The following is a 14,591-nucleotide window of genomic DNA, read 5'->3' as shown; positions in this document are numbered from 1 at the left end:
GTTGCTGTGCTTTTCAACTTGAAATAGCATCCAGGGCAGCCTCCTCAAGTGATGTAAAAGACCTGGTAAAGAAATGCCAACTGTCAGCTTGATTTTTGGTCTGCTCTGCTTTGACATAAACCTTTCTGACAGCTCAGACCAGTGTCCTTCATATTCCAAATTAATCCAAAATTTCTCATGGTAATGAAAGGGAAAGAAATTACTTTAGAGTGCATCTTTCCTGCTCTGAACATCCTTGACTAACCCTGCAGACACCAGAGAATTACCACCTACTCAGACATGCCTGTCTGCTCTTGATGCAACTCTTGAGCTTATTTGCATTCCAATGGTTTTTCCACCCAAGATCTCTGTATCCAAGTCTCCATATTGTCTGTGCAAAATAGGAAAAACTTTTTTATTTTTCAGGGAGCCTTAATTTTTCTAGATTGAGAGCAAAGAAACAGTGCCAAGAGGTTGAATCAACTCAGCCGACAATTGTGTTGCAAGGACTCTTCTGCCTAATCTCCCACAGCAGTATGTTGAACAGTAAAGTAGCCCAAAGCTTCTGGGTTACTTTTCACTTTATTTAAGGAAGGATCTGATCTATTGCATGGGTATCTATTTGTGAGGTTAGAAGGAATAATGTGCTGTCCTTTCTCTTCCAACTGTACAGCAAGCTAAGTTCCACCAGAAGCACCCTCAGAGGTGGGCAAGAGATGCAGAGTGACTGATAAAATTATCTTCTCTATCTCTGTCTTTGTGGCTGAGATTATCTCACAGTGGAGGAAGGAAGGTGATGGACGAGTTCCCAGGGTGGAACATCAGTCTCCAGCTTTCGCTTTTCTCTCATCTCACTTGACCTCTTTGGGAAGTTCTGTTTTCTGTGCCATGCCTTGTCTGGGTTCTTCTTACACAGCCGTCTCAATTTTCTGGTTTTGTATCCCTTCCTTCTTTGTCACTCTTATCTCAGCAGGTGGCTCAAACTTGCTTTCCCAGACAAGGAACCAAATCAAACATCCAGGTCAACTGAAAAGAATAGGGATGTCATTGCATCTAAAAATAATCTCAGTACCTGGTAGGTGACATATCTGACCTTGGACTTAGTCAGCAGCCTGGATTTATTTCCAATTAGATTCTGACTCTAGATAGAAGAAGGGGTGTTGCTCCAGGAAATAATTCAATTCTAACCTCTGAAGAAATCCTGCCTCCCCAAAAAATGAAATTTCTAGTCTTGGTGTAGAGGGGAGAGAGTATAGTACAGTTCTTGCCTTACATTGACTCACTCAATTTGGGGTTCTTTTATTTTTGACAGTGGGCAGTACTGATTGTCTGTGGGTTTCCAGTGTTCGTTCAAAGTCGGCATTTAACTCAGGAGGCTTTCTTCAAGCCTCTCTTCCTCTCCCTGTGGAAGGACCTCAGAGCACCCACAAAGCTTTCAGGCCTCGTATTTCAGGCACAGATAAGTCTCCTACTGTCCCAAAGGCTCCAAGACATTCTCCTCACATTAGGGACATAAATGTATTTGGCAACTCTTTAGGAAACATATCACGGATTTGGGCAAATCATATTCTCACTGTCAGTTCAGGTAGCAGCAGCATCCAAGCGCTCTGAGAGTTTTGGGGGAGTTTTTTCCCAAGCTTTGTACTGCATTACGTTATCTATTAAAAGCAGCTATTTTTATGCTGAACTTCTGCAATGACCTGTATTTCACAACTTGCACGTATACACTGAAAAAACCATTATCTTTCACTCAAAAGGTGTTTCAGTGAAAGCTCCATGAAATTCTGTGCAAAATCTCATTACCTTCTTGCTTGGGTTTTCATTTTATTTCAGTTTGGGAAGGTGTTTATTTCTTGGTAGCTCCAGGTGCCAACTTTGGTGTTTGCAATAGAGATGTGACTTCTGTCAGAGCATCACACACCTCTTAATAGCTGACTAAAGCCACTCTAGAGATAATATGAAGAATAGAGGAGGAAAATAATTAAATTATTCTCTGCATCACTGGTGAACCAAGGACAGAAGCCAAACACCCCTAGTTTCCAGTGCTCTGCCCCTGCCACTAGAAAAAATTAATTTCTCTTGTGATTTGTGTGAGATCCTCAGGAGAAGGTTTGCATTCTCCTTGTTTGAGCAATTAAGGTAGAAGGGGGGAGCTGCTAAACTGATATCCAGCTGGAATATTTAATTTATTTAGTAGCCATTAGAAGTGACTTAGAGATGCCCTTATCTGTGACTTGAAATAAGTAGAGGAAGATAGATTCTGTGCCTTTCCTTGTGGCTTAGAGAGATGAGGGGTTTTTATTCTGAAGGAGTGAAGGGGAAGGATTCTGTCTTTTCTTTTTTTTTTTCCTTACAAACTCTAGAAGAGCCCAGACTCTCGAGCAGTAGCCCTGTCTTTCCTGTAACCAAAGCAAGCCCAGCTTTGCTGGATACTAATTTACTGACAAGAGTTTTCAACTAAAATTCGTTTTCCATTTTAATCAACGAAGTTCCATTTTCTTGATGGCTTTTATGTCACAAATTCTTGCATTGCTCGAACAGTCCTTCAGGAAATGCATGGCAGGCGAGAACTCATTTCAAATGTAAAAATACCAAGAAAGAGGAGAGTGAGGGGAACTATAAATAACCACTGAGATGTCAGAGTCTCAGTCATTTTTTCCTCTGCAAGTCAGCTTTAGCAGTTAAGGGCAAGATAACATTTCCATGTCAATGGTCAGTTACATCAAAATTCTAAAACAGGAAAATAGAATGGAATTTTTGATTTTTTTTTTCTTGTATTGTGCCCAGATTTGACCAATTTATAGTCTCTTTGGTCCGTCAGCTCTGAGTTCCAATGTTATTTTGGTTAAGCTTCTTGCCAGAGTGGCAAGCTTGAATTGGAACATTGGGTTTATTAAAGGCTATGAAATTAAATTCCTCACCAAAAGAAAAGAAAAAATGCCCACTTCTTGCCGATAGTCACTTCTCAGTTTCCTTTGATGTGGTTCAGTTTAATTTGAATTTTAGCCTAACAATTTGCTACAGAATTTTGTTTTGTTTTCACAAAGTTCTAATCAGCTTAAACTGCAAGCAGTTTGAAATGCCTCTCTAGCAGCTTCCTTGGTATTGCTAATTAAGCTTGAAATCTCTGTGTTGTCCACAATTGGATCTAAACAAGGAGGAGAGTGTATCTGCTCGATGTTTGCCACATCTCCCAGCTGCATGCAATTCTGCTGCCTGTGCAGAAAGTAATCACAATAGGACAGAGCCTTTACTTAGGCAAAACTCCCAGGGCAGCATGCAAGGTCAGGCACATCATGTTTTGAGGAATTTGGTGGCGAGAACAGGTAAGGCAAGCAGAGCTACATCAACAGCACAAAGACTGGGAGTACTTTGGAATAAGGAACAGTTTTGCTTTATCCCCAGAACACTTTGTTCGCAGAGCCCTGAGTTACCTATGGTCTGTAGGTGCTCTCACCTGATGTGTGGGTGTTAAAAATAGATAAAAGCACAGGCTATCAAAACCTGCTGTGTATCCCCCCCATCCCTCGGGAGCAAAGCTAATAGAATATCATAGTTTTTAAAGCTACCAAGGTTCACTTCAGTGGAAAAGGAGTCCTAGCAAACCCTCAAACACATCTTTCTGCATTGGGCAAAGCCATGGGCTGCTTTCTCCCTAGGTAGGGACCACAGCGTGTGAAGCAATATTAATCTGCTGAGGCATGGCTGCTGTTGTATGACACAGCCCAGAGATTTCCGTGGCAGCTCTGAGCCAGTTTGCCTCAGCTGCAGGAGCCTTGAACAAACTGTTTACCTCTGACATTCTGGGAGGGATTTTGAGGGATTTCCTTCAAATTAGAAATCTTTGAAAATCAGCGTCTTATGCCAGGCGTTGTATTATGCAATGCCTTGGAATGAAGGTCTGGTCGTGCATTTAGGATCTCCTTGGATTGAAGGAACCAGCAATGGAAACTGTCTTATCAGATCATCCCTCCCTGCCAAGGCAGGCTTGTCTCCCGTGCTCTGCTAGTGCTGCTGTGCTTTACAGATGTTTTTCTCTCCAGTGCTCCAAAAGCCTGTCCCAGCTTCCTGGTTGGATGTTTTCTGGGCCAGTTGAAGTCCTGGTGTGGAGTGACCGATTTCATGTGGCTGTACTGGTTCATACCCGGGGTGGGATATGCTGGCAGTGCTAACAGCTAGAGTGAGCTTTGCTCACCAACATGCTCAGTGTGCTGGTTCTCCGGGGAGCATGCAGCTCTCCTCTCCTGGTGGCAATAGACAAGATGTGAGGAGGTTTGGAAATGCAGCTCCACTAGAAAATTGCTGAAGGGACTGGAGCTGATTACTAAGATATTTAACAATGTTCTTTCACATAGCAATTGCTAAGGATTCTTTCAATTGTTTGGCTTACTGTAGTATTCCATGCAACTATAATTATTGTTGCTGAAAAAATTTAATATGCATAGACTTTTTTATTCTCTGTACTATTTTAAAGTCAACTGTAAGTTAGAAGCATTTCCTCAGTATTAAACTACTTTACTCTTGCAAATGGCTGTAGCCACATTGGAGTACTCTGAATAACATTTAGGCACACAGACTACTTCTCAAGTATTTATCAAATCTAACAATATCCAGTTTCTCACTGGGATATGTAACTTCTACAGCCATTTTATTTACAGGCTAACTGAAGCATAGAGCATGGGAATGCTTTGTCTATGGCAGCTACTTGGTTTAAAAGCCAGAAGTTCAGCCATTTTATCTTCAGTTTACCAGCTTGGAGGACAGGTCCCTCATTTCTTACATTCATAGGCTCTGCTGTTTTAAAGGGACTAAGACTTCTGTTGTCGGAGCAAGGAATGAACAGAAGATGAGTAGCTTTGAGTGCCAGAAATTAGTTAAATAAATTCCAACACAGCGCTTCTTGTGGATTTTTAGCTGGAAGGAGTCAATGTGGCTGTGGTCGGACATTGAATATAATGCAGAGCAGATTGTTTAACCCTGATATTCCTTCATCACTCTCAGCTTGGTGAGAAAGGGATACAAGCCTCATCTAAACTGGCCCTGAGCATCAGAGAAGTCACCCAGTCCCTGCCTTTGCTGCCCCAACTATTAGTTACACTCAGCATTAAAGATCTAATTCTTTCTGCAGATAGTATGGCCAGTTTTGTGCCTGCCAGGCCCAGCAGCTTTCTCTAAGTTTCCTCTCTAGCCTTTGGTATGCTCAGACAATGGCAAAGCCATCCCTCAGCCTTCACTTGATAAGATAAATGGAGCTCCTTCCTCCTCTCACTGTAGAGCATATTTTGACATCTGCTTATCATTTGAGAAGCATTTCTCAAGCACTGTTCCATTTTCATCATGGTCTGTTATTGCACATTTGTGGACTCAGTTGCATGCCATTCTTATCTTTGCTAACATAAGCCATGAAATACATCTAGCCTTTCTCTAATAGTTACAGGGCAAGGGGACAGGACTCCTCCATGCTTTATGTTCAGTGGACTTTCTGCCAGATTCACCTCCAGCTGCTCTGAGTCCAAAACTACAAAGCTGAATTCAGTTTTCCTGACGAGAAAAGCAAATTCCAGCAGAGGAGAAGCATGCCAGTCGTGGTATTGCTACTGTGCTGGGAAAGCCACTAAAAACTGAGCCGAATGGAAGAATGGTTTGAACGCCACTGAATACAGTAATCTCCAGTGTCTGAGTCTGCACTGTGCAAGGGGTAGCTGTAAGCACAGCTCAGACCCATTACCAGCATGCTGGTAACATTGCAGAGTTGCCCACGTAATTTATTCTCCTATCTTCCTTGCCATCTCCCAGCAAATCACTGCTCACCACTGTGTCTGAATTAGGCTGTCAGGGGTCACATCTCTTGCCCCAGCACACTGATGAAGCTATGGCAGCGTGGTCTGAAGGTCAGAGCACCAGCCAAGGTGCTTCTGCAGTGCTCTCCCTTGCTGAAAGTACCCCTCAGAGCAGCAAGAGGGGAGTGTCACCCTCTGCTAACAATGCGTCTAGCTGGTCAGGTGAAGTGAAAAAAGGATTAACTCATGCCCAAGTTCTCTCCTCAGACACGCAGGAAGGAATTTCATGCTGGCTATTAGCAACTTGAATGTTATGTTTGCCAAGATTTAACCCATCTGTGGAGATAGGAGCTGGGGAGCTTGGGTGGAAATCAGGTCTTAGTTTTCCTTTTCTAGAAATAATGCCAAAAAAGTGTTTTAAAGTGTTGAAATTACATCTTGACACTTAACTCTCTCTACCACTGTCTGCTTTATATTTAATTTATAATACAACTATATATTTTCAGACCCAAAACCTAAATGAAACCATTTGCAATTATTTTGGAGTGCAGTTTTTCAATTGACCTGATCTAATTTGAGGTTTATAAATTCACCAGGCTTCTTGAGATTAAAGTGTTCTGTCTTCACTTAAGTATGGAAACATTTTCAAGCCTCAAAAAATATCCCACAAAGGGGAAAATGTCTGCTGCTCTGCTCTCCTCGCTGTCTGGGGAAATGAAGGACAGAGTCACAAGATTTAAAGCATGTCACTTATCACACTTTACTAAGTTACAGTTCAACTATAGTATTCGACCATGTGCCTGTTTTTAGCACCACAGTCACATTTCATTTGTGCAGCTTAAAACCGTCTCCTCTGCTCAGTCACTTCGAAAAATGTGTTTCTTCTGCAGCGCTTACAGAAAGTGAGTTTGTGTCCCTGTGCATGAGTTGCCAGTGTAATTTATTCCAGCAACTTCTCTCCCCTCTCCCAGCAAAATAAGCAATACCATGCTCACATCCCTGTGCGTGAGCTCTCCTCAGTCTGCTGTTCAGAGTGCTGGAGACATTATTTATGTTCATTAGAGTTTGGGATGAATTGCCAATGCAAAAGAAGCAATGACTAATCTGTGTGGCTTTTCTTCTGTATTCATTGGTGGGTCATCGTGGGAGAGCCCTTGTGCTAGCATGATACTGCAAGTTACTTCTGTCCCCCAAGTTTGGTTAGGAGGGGTTATAATCTGCAGCATTAGGGCAGCAGGAAAAGCTGCAGCCCATGGGCTGTCACTGCGCCTCTGCTCCCCAAAGCCTCTGCCACCTTGCCATCTGGGAGAGGGCTCAAACACTCCCCAGCTCCAGTCTTCTGTGGCTCTTGCAACCCAGAAGTCTTTCCAAGAAGTTGGAGTTTTTACTTTGTGTCCCATGTTTAAACCTAAAGTCTGCAGAGCATCTCCCTTTAGCTTTCTGTAGTTTCTGAAGGGACAAGTATTGCTCTAGGGAGGTCAACTCAAATCACCACTTGCTAGATGCTTGCTCCCAAGCATCTTGTTCCCACTTTGCTACTGATTGTGCTATACATGTTCAAGTGTCTTAATTTTAACTTGCAATATTATTCATGATGTCCTGGTCATTATAGCTCTTTCTTTGTATTTTAGTGTATCTTTGCTTGGGGTTATTTTTCTTGCAGGCATTTAGGGTGCATTATTCTCCCCATGTGATATTCTTTTTGTTTGCCATGGATGTTCTGCTCTCAAGAGACATGAACCCAGTGTCAGACTTTGTGCCAGCCTTCCATTTAGAAATGGATGGCTCCTTCCCTATGCTTTCCAAACCCCCAAAAAATTAGTTGGATTTGGAGACACAACGGCACTCCCTGCCTCTTGGCCAAAAATATGGGAAAAGAATGGTAAACTTTACCCTCAGCCCACACTAGATTTGTGGTCTATACTCTTATGACATGAATGTGACCACAACCCTTAAGTCTGATGTTTCCTAGCTGTTTCTCATCTTTCTTCTTTGTGCCGTGCCTTAACTCTCAGTATAGCTCATCAGATGCATTCAGCTCTACCTGTTGATTACAGAGCAGGCTTACAACAACAGCTGGAGAGAAAAGAAGGAAAATAGACCTGTTAGGTATTTTCCTTCATCTTGTTTGGCTTTTTGAAGGTCTGAAAGCTCCAGGAGATGCTAGGAGAGTTAGACTAACTGTGAAAGAGAGCAAAATCAAAAAGCCAAACTTATAATCCTACAGGGATGCTGTTCCCATAATGTGCAGAAATACCTTTGTGCAGGTTGTTAGCTGCTGCAGCAGCGCTTAGGCATGTGGGATAACCTGATTAGAGAATCAAAGAAAACCCTGGTAGCTTCACAGGCCAAATCCTGCCTTACAGCAACCTGATGTCAAATGGGTGTGAATCAAGGAAGCTTTCCCTTTGGCATCATCTGGTAACACCTTGAAGAGAAGGGTGTGAGCCAGCCAGGGTTCTAGCAAGGAGAGAGAAGCTTAAGCAAATACACTCCCAGACAGGGAGTGAGCTAGAGTCTGAAACTAATGACTTTGTTTTTCCTTACTGGTACAGACTTGGAGGGATGAAAAGAATAAATTTCTCAGGTCTGATTTTGAGGTTGTATAGAAGGCTTAATCAGGAGTTGGTTAATTTATAATGCTTGTCTACTTAGCTGTGAGAATGTCAAACTGTGATTGAGCTGAGATTTGGGAGCAGATGTGTGTTTTCAGAAGGTATGATCCAGCAGGGTGATTGCCTGCTGTCATGGTCACTGCAGAGTTTCCACCAAAATCAGTGTTAACATGAGATGTCAGACAGGATGGCTGTACTGACCCCTTGTGTGCTTAAACTCTGTGCGCCTGAAATGTGTGAGCAGGAGTCACATCAGATCCGTGGTGAGAGCAGTTCCAGGCCTTGCTGTTTGGTGCTAGACCCCTGTGCAGCATGGATGGCTGCTGCAGGTGCCTGCTCTGGTCACACTCCTGGGTGGGCTGCAGTAGCAGACTGGAGGACTGCTGAACAGATCAGTCTCTAGCATGGAAGTAAGCCACGGAATTCCCAGTCATGTTGTGGGGGATCAGTATTTATCAGAATTCAAAAATCAATTAGGAAAGTTCATGGGAGATGCATCCACTTGAGGCAAAGCATTGAGAAGCCAAGCTCTGACTCAGGAAGTCCCTAAACCAGCAATCAGTGGAGACTGGAAGCAAATCCCAAGGAATTTCTGTGTTTTGCTTACCCTGTTCTCATACTTTGGCCTCTGTTGTTGGCAGCTGTTGGAAATGAGGCAAGCAGTGACTTGGTGAGGCAAATGCTCCATACCTGTGTGTGTTCAGAAAGTTTCATGGCAAATGCCTTACGAATGGCACAATCTTCCATCAGTATCTGCAGGTATCCTGCCTTCCCTCCTTGGCAGAAAAACACAGAGAACCTCATGGATGCAGACTGAGATGATGTGATCTGCTTATGCAGAGCAAAATGGTAAATCTGCCAGGTTATTTCTCCATGGAGAAAATTATTGACCTTGCTTTTTCTGGCATACCAGGCACCATTATAATGATGATGATGGTGACAGCAACCAGACAGAAAGGCCAGCAGTCATTCTTTCCTGCCCATTATTACAAGGTATAAAGCAAAAACCAGCCTGAATTTGTTGCTAGTCTGGCTGTGCTCTCCTTACAAATGCATGAGGCAGTTCTCATACGGGTTGAAATTCAGGACTTTTCATATCGACCTTTCCAAAAGCAATCCTTCTGATCCTCTGGTAGGAGCTTGTGTATTTCTGTTTGTACCTTACCAGTGACGTGCAGCCCAGAGATAATGTCTGAGAGCAAATGTGTGAATGTAGAACCTTCTGAGTTCCTGGGTGATTCATCTCCTTACAATGCATTCTGGTTGCACATGTAAGGACTGGATCTTGCCCCTGAGAATACTGGCTCAAAGAAGCAATAACAATGCAGTCAGTCAAAGGACTACTTTCTCTGGGAATTTTGTGGCATGAGGAAGCAGGACTTTAGCCTTCCTGTCTTTGTCAACAAGATCTGCCTTTCAGCATCTTTCTGTATTTCTGTCCTGTTAGATTTTTTCCTTTTTTTTTTCTTCCCACCTCCCTATCTCTGTCTATCTAAATAATAATCAATAGTGTAATGATAGATTTTTTTTCTGCCTCACCCAAGATGCAAATGCTGGTTGATAGCATTATTTGATAAGCTCAGGTACATCAAACAAGAATAGTAGGTGAAGTTTGCTTTTCTAAAGTCCAGTGAAGTTACACAAATCATTGCCACAGATTTATTGTTAGTATCTATATGGTTTACATCCTCCATTCATGGCATGTATGTTTTAAAGTGCTTACTTTGAAATGGTTAGTTACCCAGTTGGTGTCAGAAGGGCTGATATGGCTCACAGACAACCATCTGAAACAAAAATATCTTGGTATTTCTATAATTAACTGTAAGGGTGAGTGAGGGTTGAAATGAGATGAATCATTCAGTGGACCCCACTTGAAAAGTGGGAATTTTTTTGGCTCCAGCACTTTAGGAGCAGGCTAGTATGGAAAACCTGTGCAGCAAGGATCATAGCCTTAGATCTGGCATTTCACAGTCATTATCTCAAAGATCATGGGCCAGAGATAAATGAAGCATTTAAGTCATCCTGAACTCCTGTCCTTGCAGATGCTTTCCTTGCAGCCACTGCTTTGTTCTCTCTAAGACTTACCAGTATTCTCTGTGAAGAGAGAGGAAGGTCAAGATTTTCATACAGGGCAGATAAAGATATTTTTATGGGATCTGCATTGACAAAGTAATTAGAGGGTCTCTGTGTAGCCCCAGGAGTTTGCACTTCAGTTTAGCATTGCCCCCTGTGGAACTTGTCTCTAATGAACTCTGCTGTAAAAACTTGCTCAGACTGGGCAGTCCAGAGGCAAAAGCCTAGGGTGGCTGCACAACTCCTTCCTTCATGTGCTCCTAGCTACAGAAGCTGCTGTGTCTCAGATAACCTACCTGATGAGCCATCTCTGATCACTTGTCAAAGCTGCTGAGAGAAGGCTCTGGTCTGTGTTCTCACACGGTTCTAAAGGCTTGACCCACGCCCTGTGCTGTTATCATACTCTTTGATGACTGTTGACTGTACTGCACTTTATCTACAAGAAATGAAAAGAAGATACCTAAAGCTTCCAAGCAAACCATCAGCAGCCTCCAACCCAGCTGACATTTGTAAGTGTCCTGCTGAGATGGTGCTCACATCTGTTGTGCATGTTTTCTTTGCAGAATACACTGGAGCAGTGCAGTGTCTGTGCAAAGCCCATCATGGAGAGGATCCTGCGAGCCACTGGGAAGGCTTACCACCCCCACTGCTTCACCTGTGTGATGTGCCATCGCAGCCTGGATGGGATCCCCTTCACTGTGGATGCTGGTGGCAACATCCACTGCATCGAGGATTTCCATAAGTAAGTCTAAGCTGCTGTCAGTGCTTTGCTTGTTGTCTTTGTTTTTTGCCCCTAAAAATTCTCCTTTTTTATACTGAGCCTTCAGGAAGTTCTGAATCCTATGCCACTTCCTTCCAAGGCTCTTAAATAGTAGGGAGAGCTTTGCTCCAAGCAGGCACACTGTGGCATAGAAGGTTAATTGGTTAGGGGATGATTCTGCTTGGTCTCTGTTTTGCTTAGAGCTGAATTGAGGGATAACCTCTATGTCCTTCTGTTTTAAGTGCTCTGCCTTCCCCTTACCTTTCACTGTACGTTTCTCTTCACTGCCTCTACCTGCACTTTCACATCACCACCTCCCTTCTTCTTCCACTGAGCAATTAAGAGAGGTCCTGTCCTCCTGCACTCTGCAGGTGTTTGCTTACCTCCTAGAGGGATCTCAGTGGCCACAGGTTGCTCACAGCTCCTTTTGTTTCTAGTTGCTAATTAGCTTTTTAAAGCTACTAAAAATACAGCCCTGCTAATAATTTATAGTGAAACTGCTATTTAAAGTAAGTTGAAAGGTATAGCTGCAAGTAATTTCTGTCACTGACATGCTACCACCCCCATCATCACAACTAATCTAGGGAAGACAGGTAGATATAATCAGAGCTCAAATGTTTTCCCTGTATGAAAAAGACAGATACATTACACCCCTCAATTAAAAGATGAAATCAATACTGACAAATGTGAGTTTACATCTCAACCATTTACCTCTTAATTTCTAGGGGGGTAGACTTAATTAGAACCTCATGACATCAGTGTGTGGGTCTGAAAACTGAGAAAAGCTGGCTGACTTGACAGAAAGAGAAGCAGCCATAATTAACTGGCATATTAGAATCCAACAGGAGGATGTTCCCTGTAGCTCAGCTAGGCTGGATTAATTGGCAGCTGCTGCGTTGCGTTGCCTTTCTAAGCCACCAGTTGTGTGTAAGGTAAAGTGTGGTCCTGAGCACAGGCCCAATAGGAGTTTTATGCACCACTCAGGCACCTGAAGGACTTCCCTCACACGCCCTCAAAAATTTGCAGAGTGCCCCTTCCAAAGCTCCATGGGCCAAAGGCTCACATGCTTTCAGGAGAAAGAGAGCTGATGTCCCACACTGAAGCCTTTTGGCAGTGGCTGCATACAAACCTCAGGGCTCTGAGAGTGGAAAGTGGGAGGCTGTCAGTGCAAGGAAGGACATAAAAATTGTTGAGTGAAGGATTGAGGGGAAGGTGATGGGAATAGCATGAGACCCAATGTGATACTCAGAGAATGTCTTTGGCCAACCACACATTTTGCAGTACTTTGGCCATCCCAGTTTAAATTTATTAGGGGTGACACGTCCTCTTGATCTGGAGGTTGAATGTTCTACATCTACATCCTCTTGATAACAAAACTGTAGCTGATGCTCACTCACACTACCCCTGAGCTCAGGCCCCACAGTAACAGATCCACATCCCCTGAAATCTGCAGGAATGATCTCAGAATCCTGGGAGATAATATTTGTCTCATAATGACAGTACTCACAGTAGCCTGGACAAAGAAATGTTAAAGTATTTTTTAAGTACCACATTTGAGCTAAATGGAAGGGCCTGCGTGAAGCAGCACATAATTAATTGCCATCACAGCTCCGGTCATATCATGATCCATTTAAGTTATTTTTCAGAGCATTCGTTATAGCCACTGTTTAATTCATTCTTTCATTAGATCACAGCTACACAGGCATCTTTCATCTGCTGCCAGTGAAATTAATATTTTTCTTTATTCCTAGTACAGATAGATTTTATTTTTTTTTCGTTTCTAAGATAGTTAATTCTGAGATGGTTCATGTGACAGGCTGGGTGGCAGAGTCAATCCTTACTAGGCGTTTCAGAAGAGAAGGGCCTTTCATCTCCTTGTGTTCTGATGTTTGCCATAAGCTTTGCCCTCTGTCACTCCACAGCCCCTGTCCCTGGCTCTCGTTAAATAGCAGCAGATTCTGTGGGTGTAAGTTTCCTTGTTTGCAGGCAGAATTTGCAGCCAGGAAACTGGTACCATTAGGTTTTGAACGAAAACAGCAGATAATGATTCACCACAGGCAAAATGTTCCCAAGCCTAGGAGCAGAGATGACCACTTCTCATGGGACCTGAGGGGAGCAAAACCAGAGGGAATGCAGAGCATGAGTAAATTATCCAGAAGGGCATATGGTGAGCAATAGAAGAGAGAAAGAAAGGGCTGTGCTTCTCTTGATCCCTGAGCTGACCCTAATTCAAGTCAGTCTCTTCATGCAGTGAGTTACTGTCACTATACAATTGGAAGTCAGGCTGACTGGAAGAGAGAACATTGGGGTCTCTGCACCCAAACCCATTCCCTTTTAAACCTGGACAACACCCTGTTGGATAGCTGAGTTGGTTTTAGCTAAAAAATGCAGGAAGTCAGAATTGCCTTGATGCTTCTTGACTGAGAGTGAGCAGAGCCGGAAGTGTGCTTCTGTGTGCATAAGTGGGTAAGATGGCTTGGAAGTTTTAAGGGGATGGCATAAACCTCAACAAATTAGTACAAGGCAATTCTTTTTACCATTTCCTTTCAGACTTTTAAACTATTTGTTCCAATCTCCAAATTTTAATAGTTTAATTTTTGTTTTCAAGAGATGCTCTTGAAGCAGATCCTGGTCATCTTTCTAACCTTGGGATTTGCGTGGATTTTCTTAGAGGCTGAGGGTTGTTGCAGTGCATAGGTGCCACAATCAAGGGTCATTCAACAGGCACTTTCGTTGTTAATTAGGGCAGTAAAATGCTTTGTTGCATGTCAGAAGTTCTATAAGTCCTCTCCTAATAAATGTTCTTTAATATCCTACGTTCTTGAAGTTGCCTTATAAGACAAAGTGCTCCTGCCTGTTTTTTTCCAAGAAGGGAGCTGTGCAGAGCTCCAGCCTGTGTTGTGTATGCACACACTTGTCTGTGTTGGTACAAATGCACACATTTCTATCTGGCTGGTCCAATTAAAAAAAAAATTCTGGAGGATGACTGTGCCTGTCTCTTGCTTCCTCAGGAAATTTGCCCCGAGGTGTTCTGTGTGTAAGGAGCCCATCATGCCAGCCCCAGGACAAGAGGAGACCGTGCGCATTGTTGCCCTGGATCGCGATTTCCATGTGCAGTGCTACCGCTGCGAGGTTGGTATTCCAGTCACAGCAGGGACACAAAGCAAGGCTTGGCTTAACTTCAGCACCACCTCACGCTGCTCACACGACAGGCATACCCTATTGTAACACTGGCTCTACAATCAAATTACTTCATTGACTTCAGCAAGCAAGGAATTTTTCCTCATTTATATCCATGCAAATGAGAGGAAAATCAGGTCCCTTGTTTATAACAGGTTCATTAGGAGAGCAAAAGAATGTGACTCAGGCAATTAGGGCTTAATA

At 43.1% G+C, this 14,591-nt stretch overlaps 1 protein-coding gene across 5 annotated transcripts in view; it reads left to right on the top strand.

The window, feature by feature from the left end:
- The window catches only part of LPP (LIM domain containing preferred translocation partner in lipoma), a 331,939-nt gene that overhangs the window by 301,158 nt on the left and 16,190 nt on the right, over window positions 1-14,591 (top strand). For all 5 annotated transcript variants that reach the window (XM_088170915.1, XM_088170914.1, XM_088170913.1 and 2 more), the window contains 2 exons: window positions 11,011-11,189; window positions 14,219-14,339. In XM_088170915.1, coding sequence (XP_088027041.1) covers window positions 11,011-11,189; window positions 14,219-14,339 — 300 coding nt within the window. The remainder of the gene's footprint in view (window positions 1-11,010; window positions 11,190-14,218; window positions 14,340-14,591) is intronic.

The sequence above is a fragment of the Sturnus vulgaris genome, chromosome 10 (assembly GCF_052056855.1).
Source record: "Sturnus vulgaris isolate bStuVul1 chromosome 10, bStuVul1.hap1, whole genome shotgun sequence".
NCBI lineage: Eukaryota > Metazoa > Chordata > Aves > Passeriformes > Sturnidae > Sturnus > Sturnus vulgaris.
Note: the sequence above shows the minus strand (reverse complement) of the source record. Positions and strands in the feature narration are given on the sequence as shown.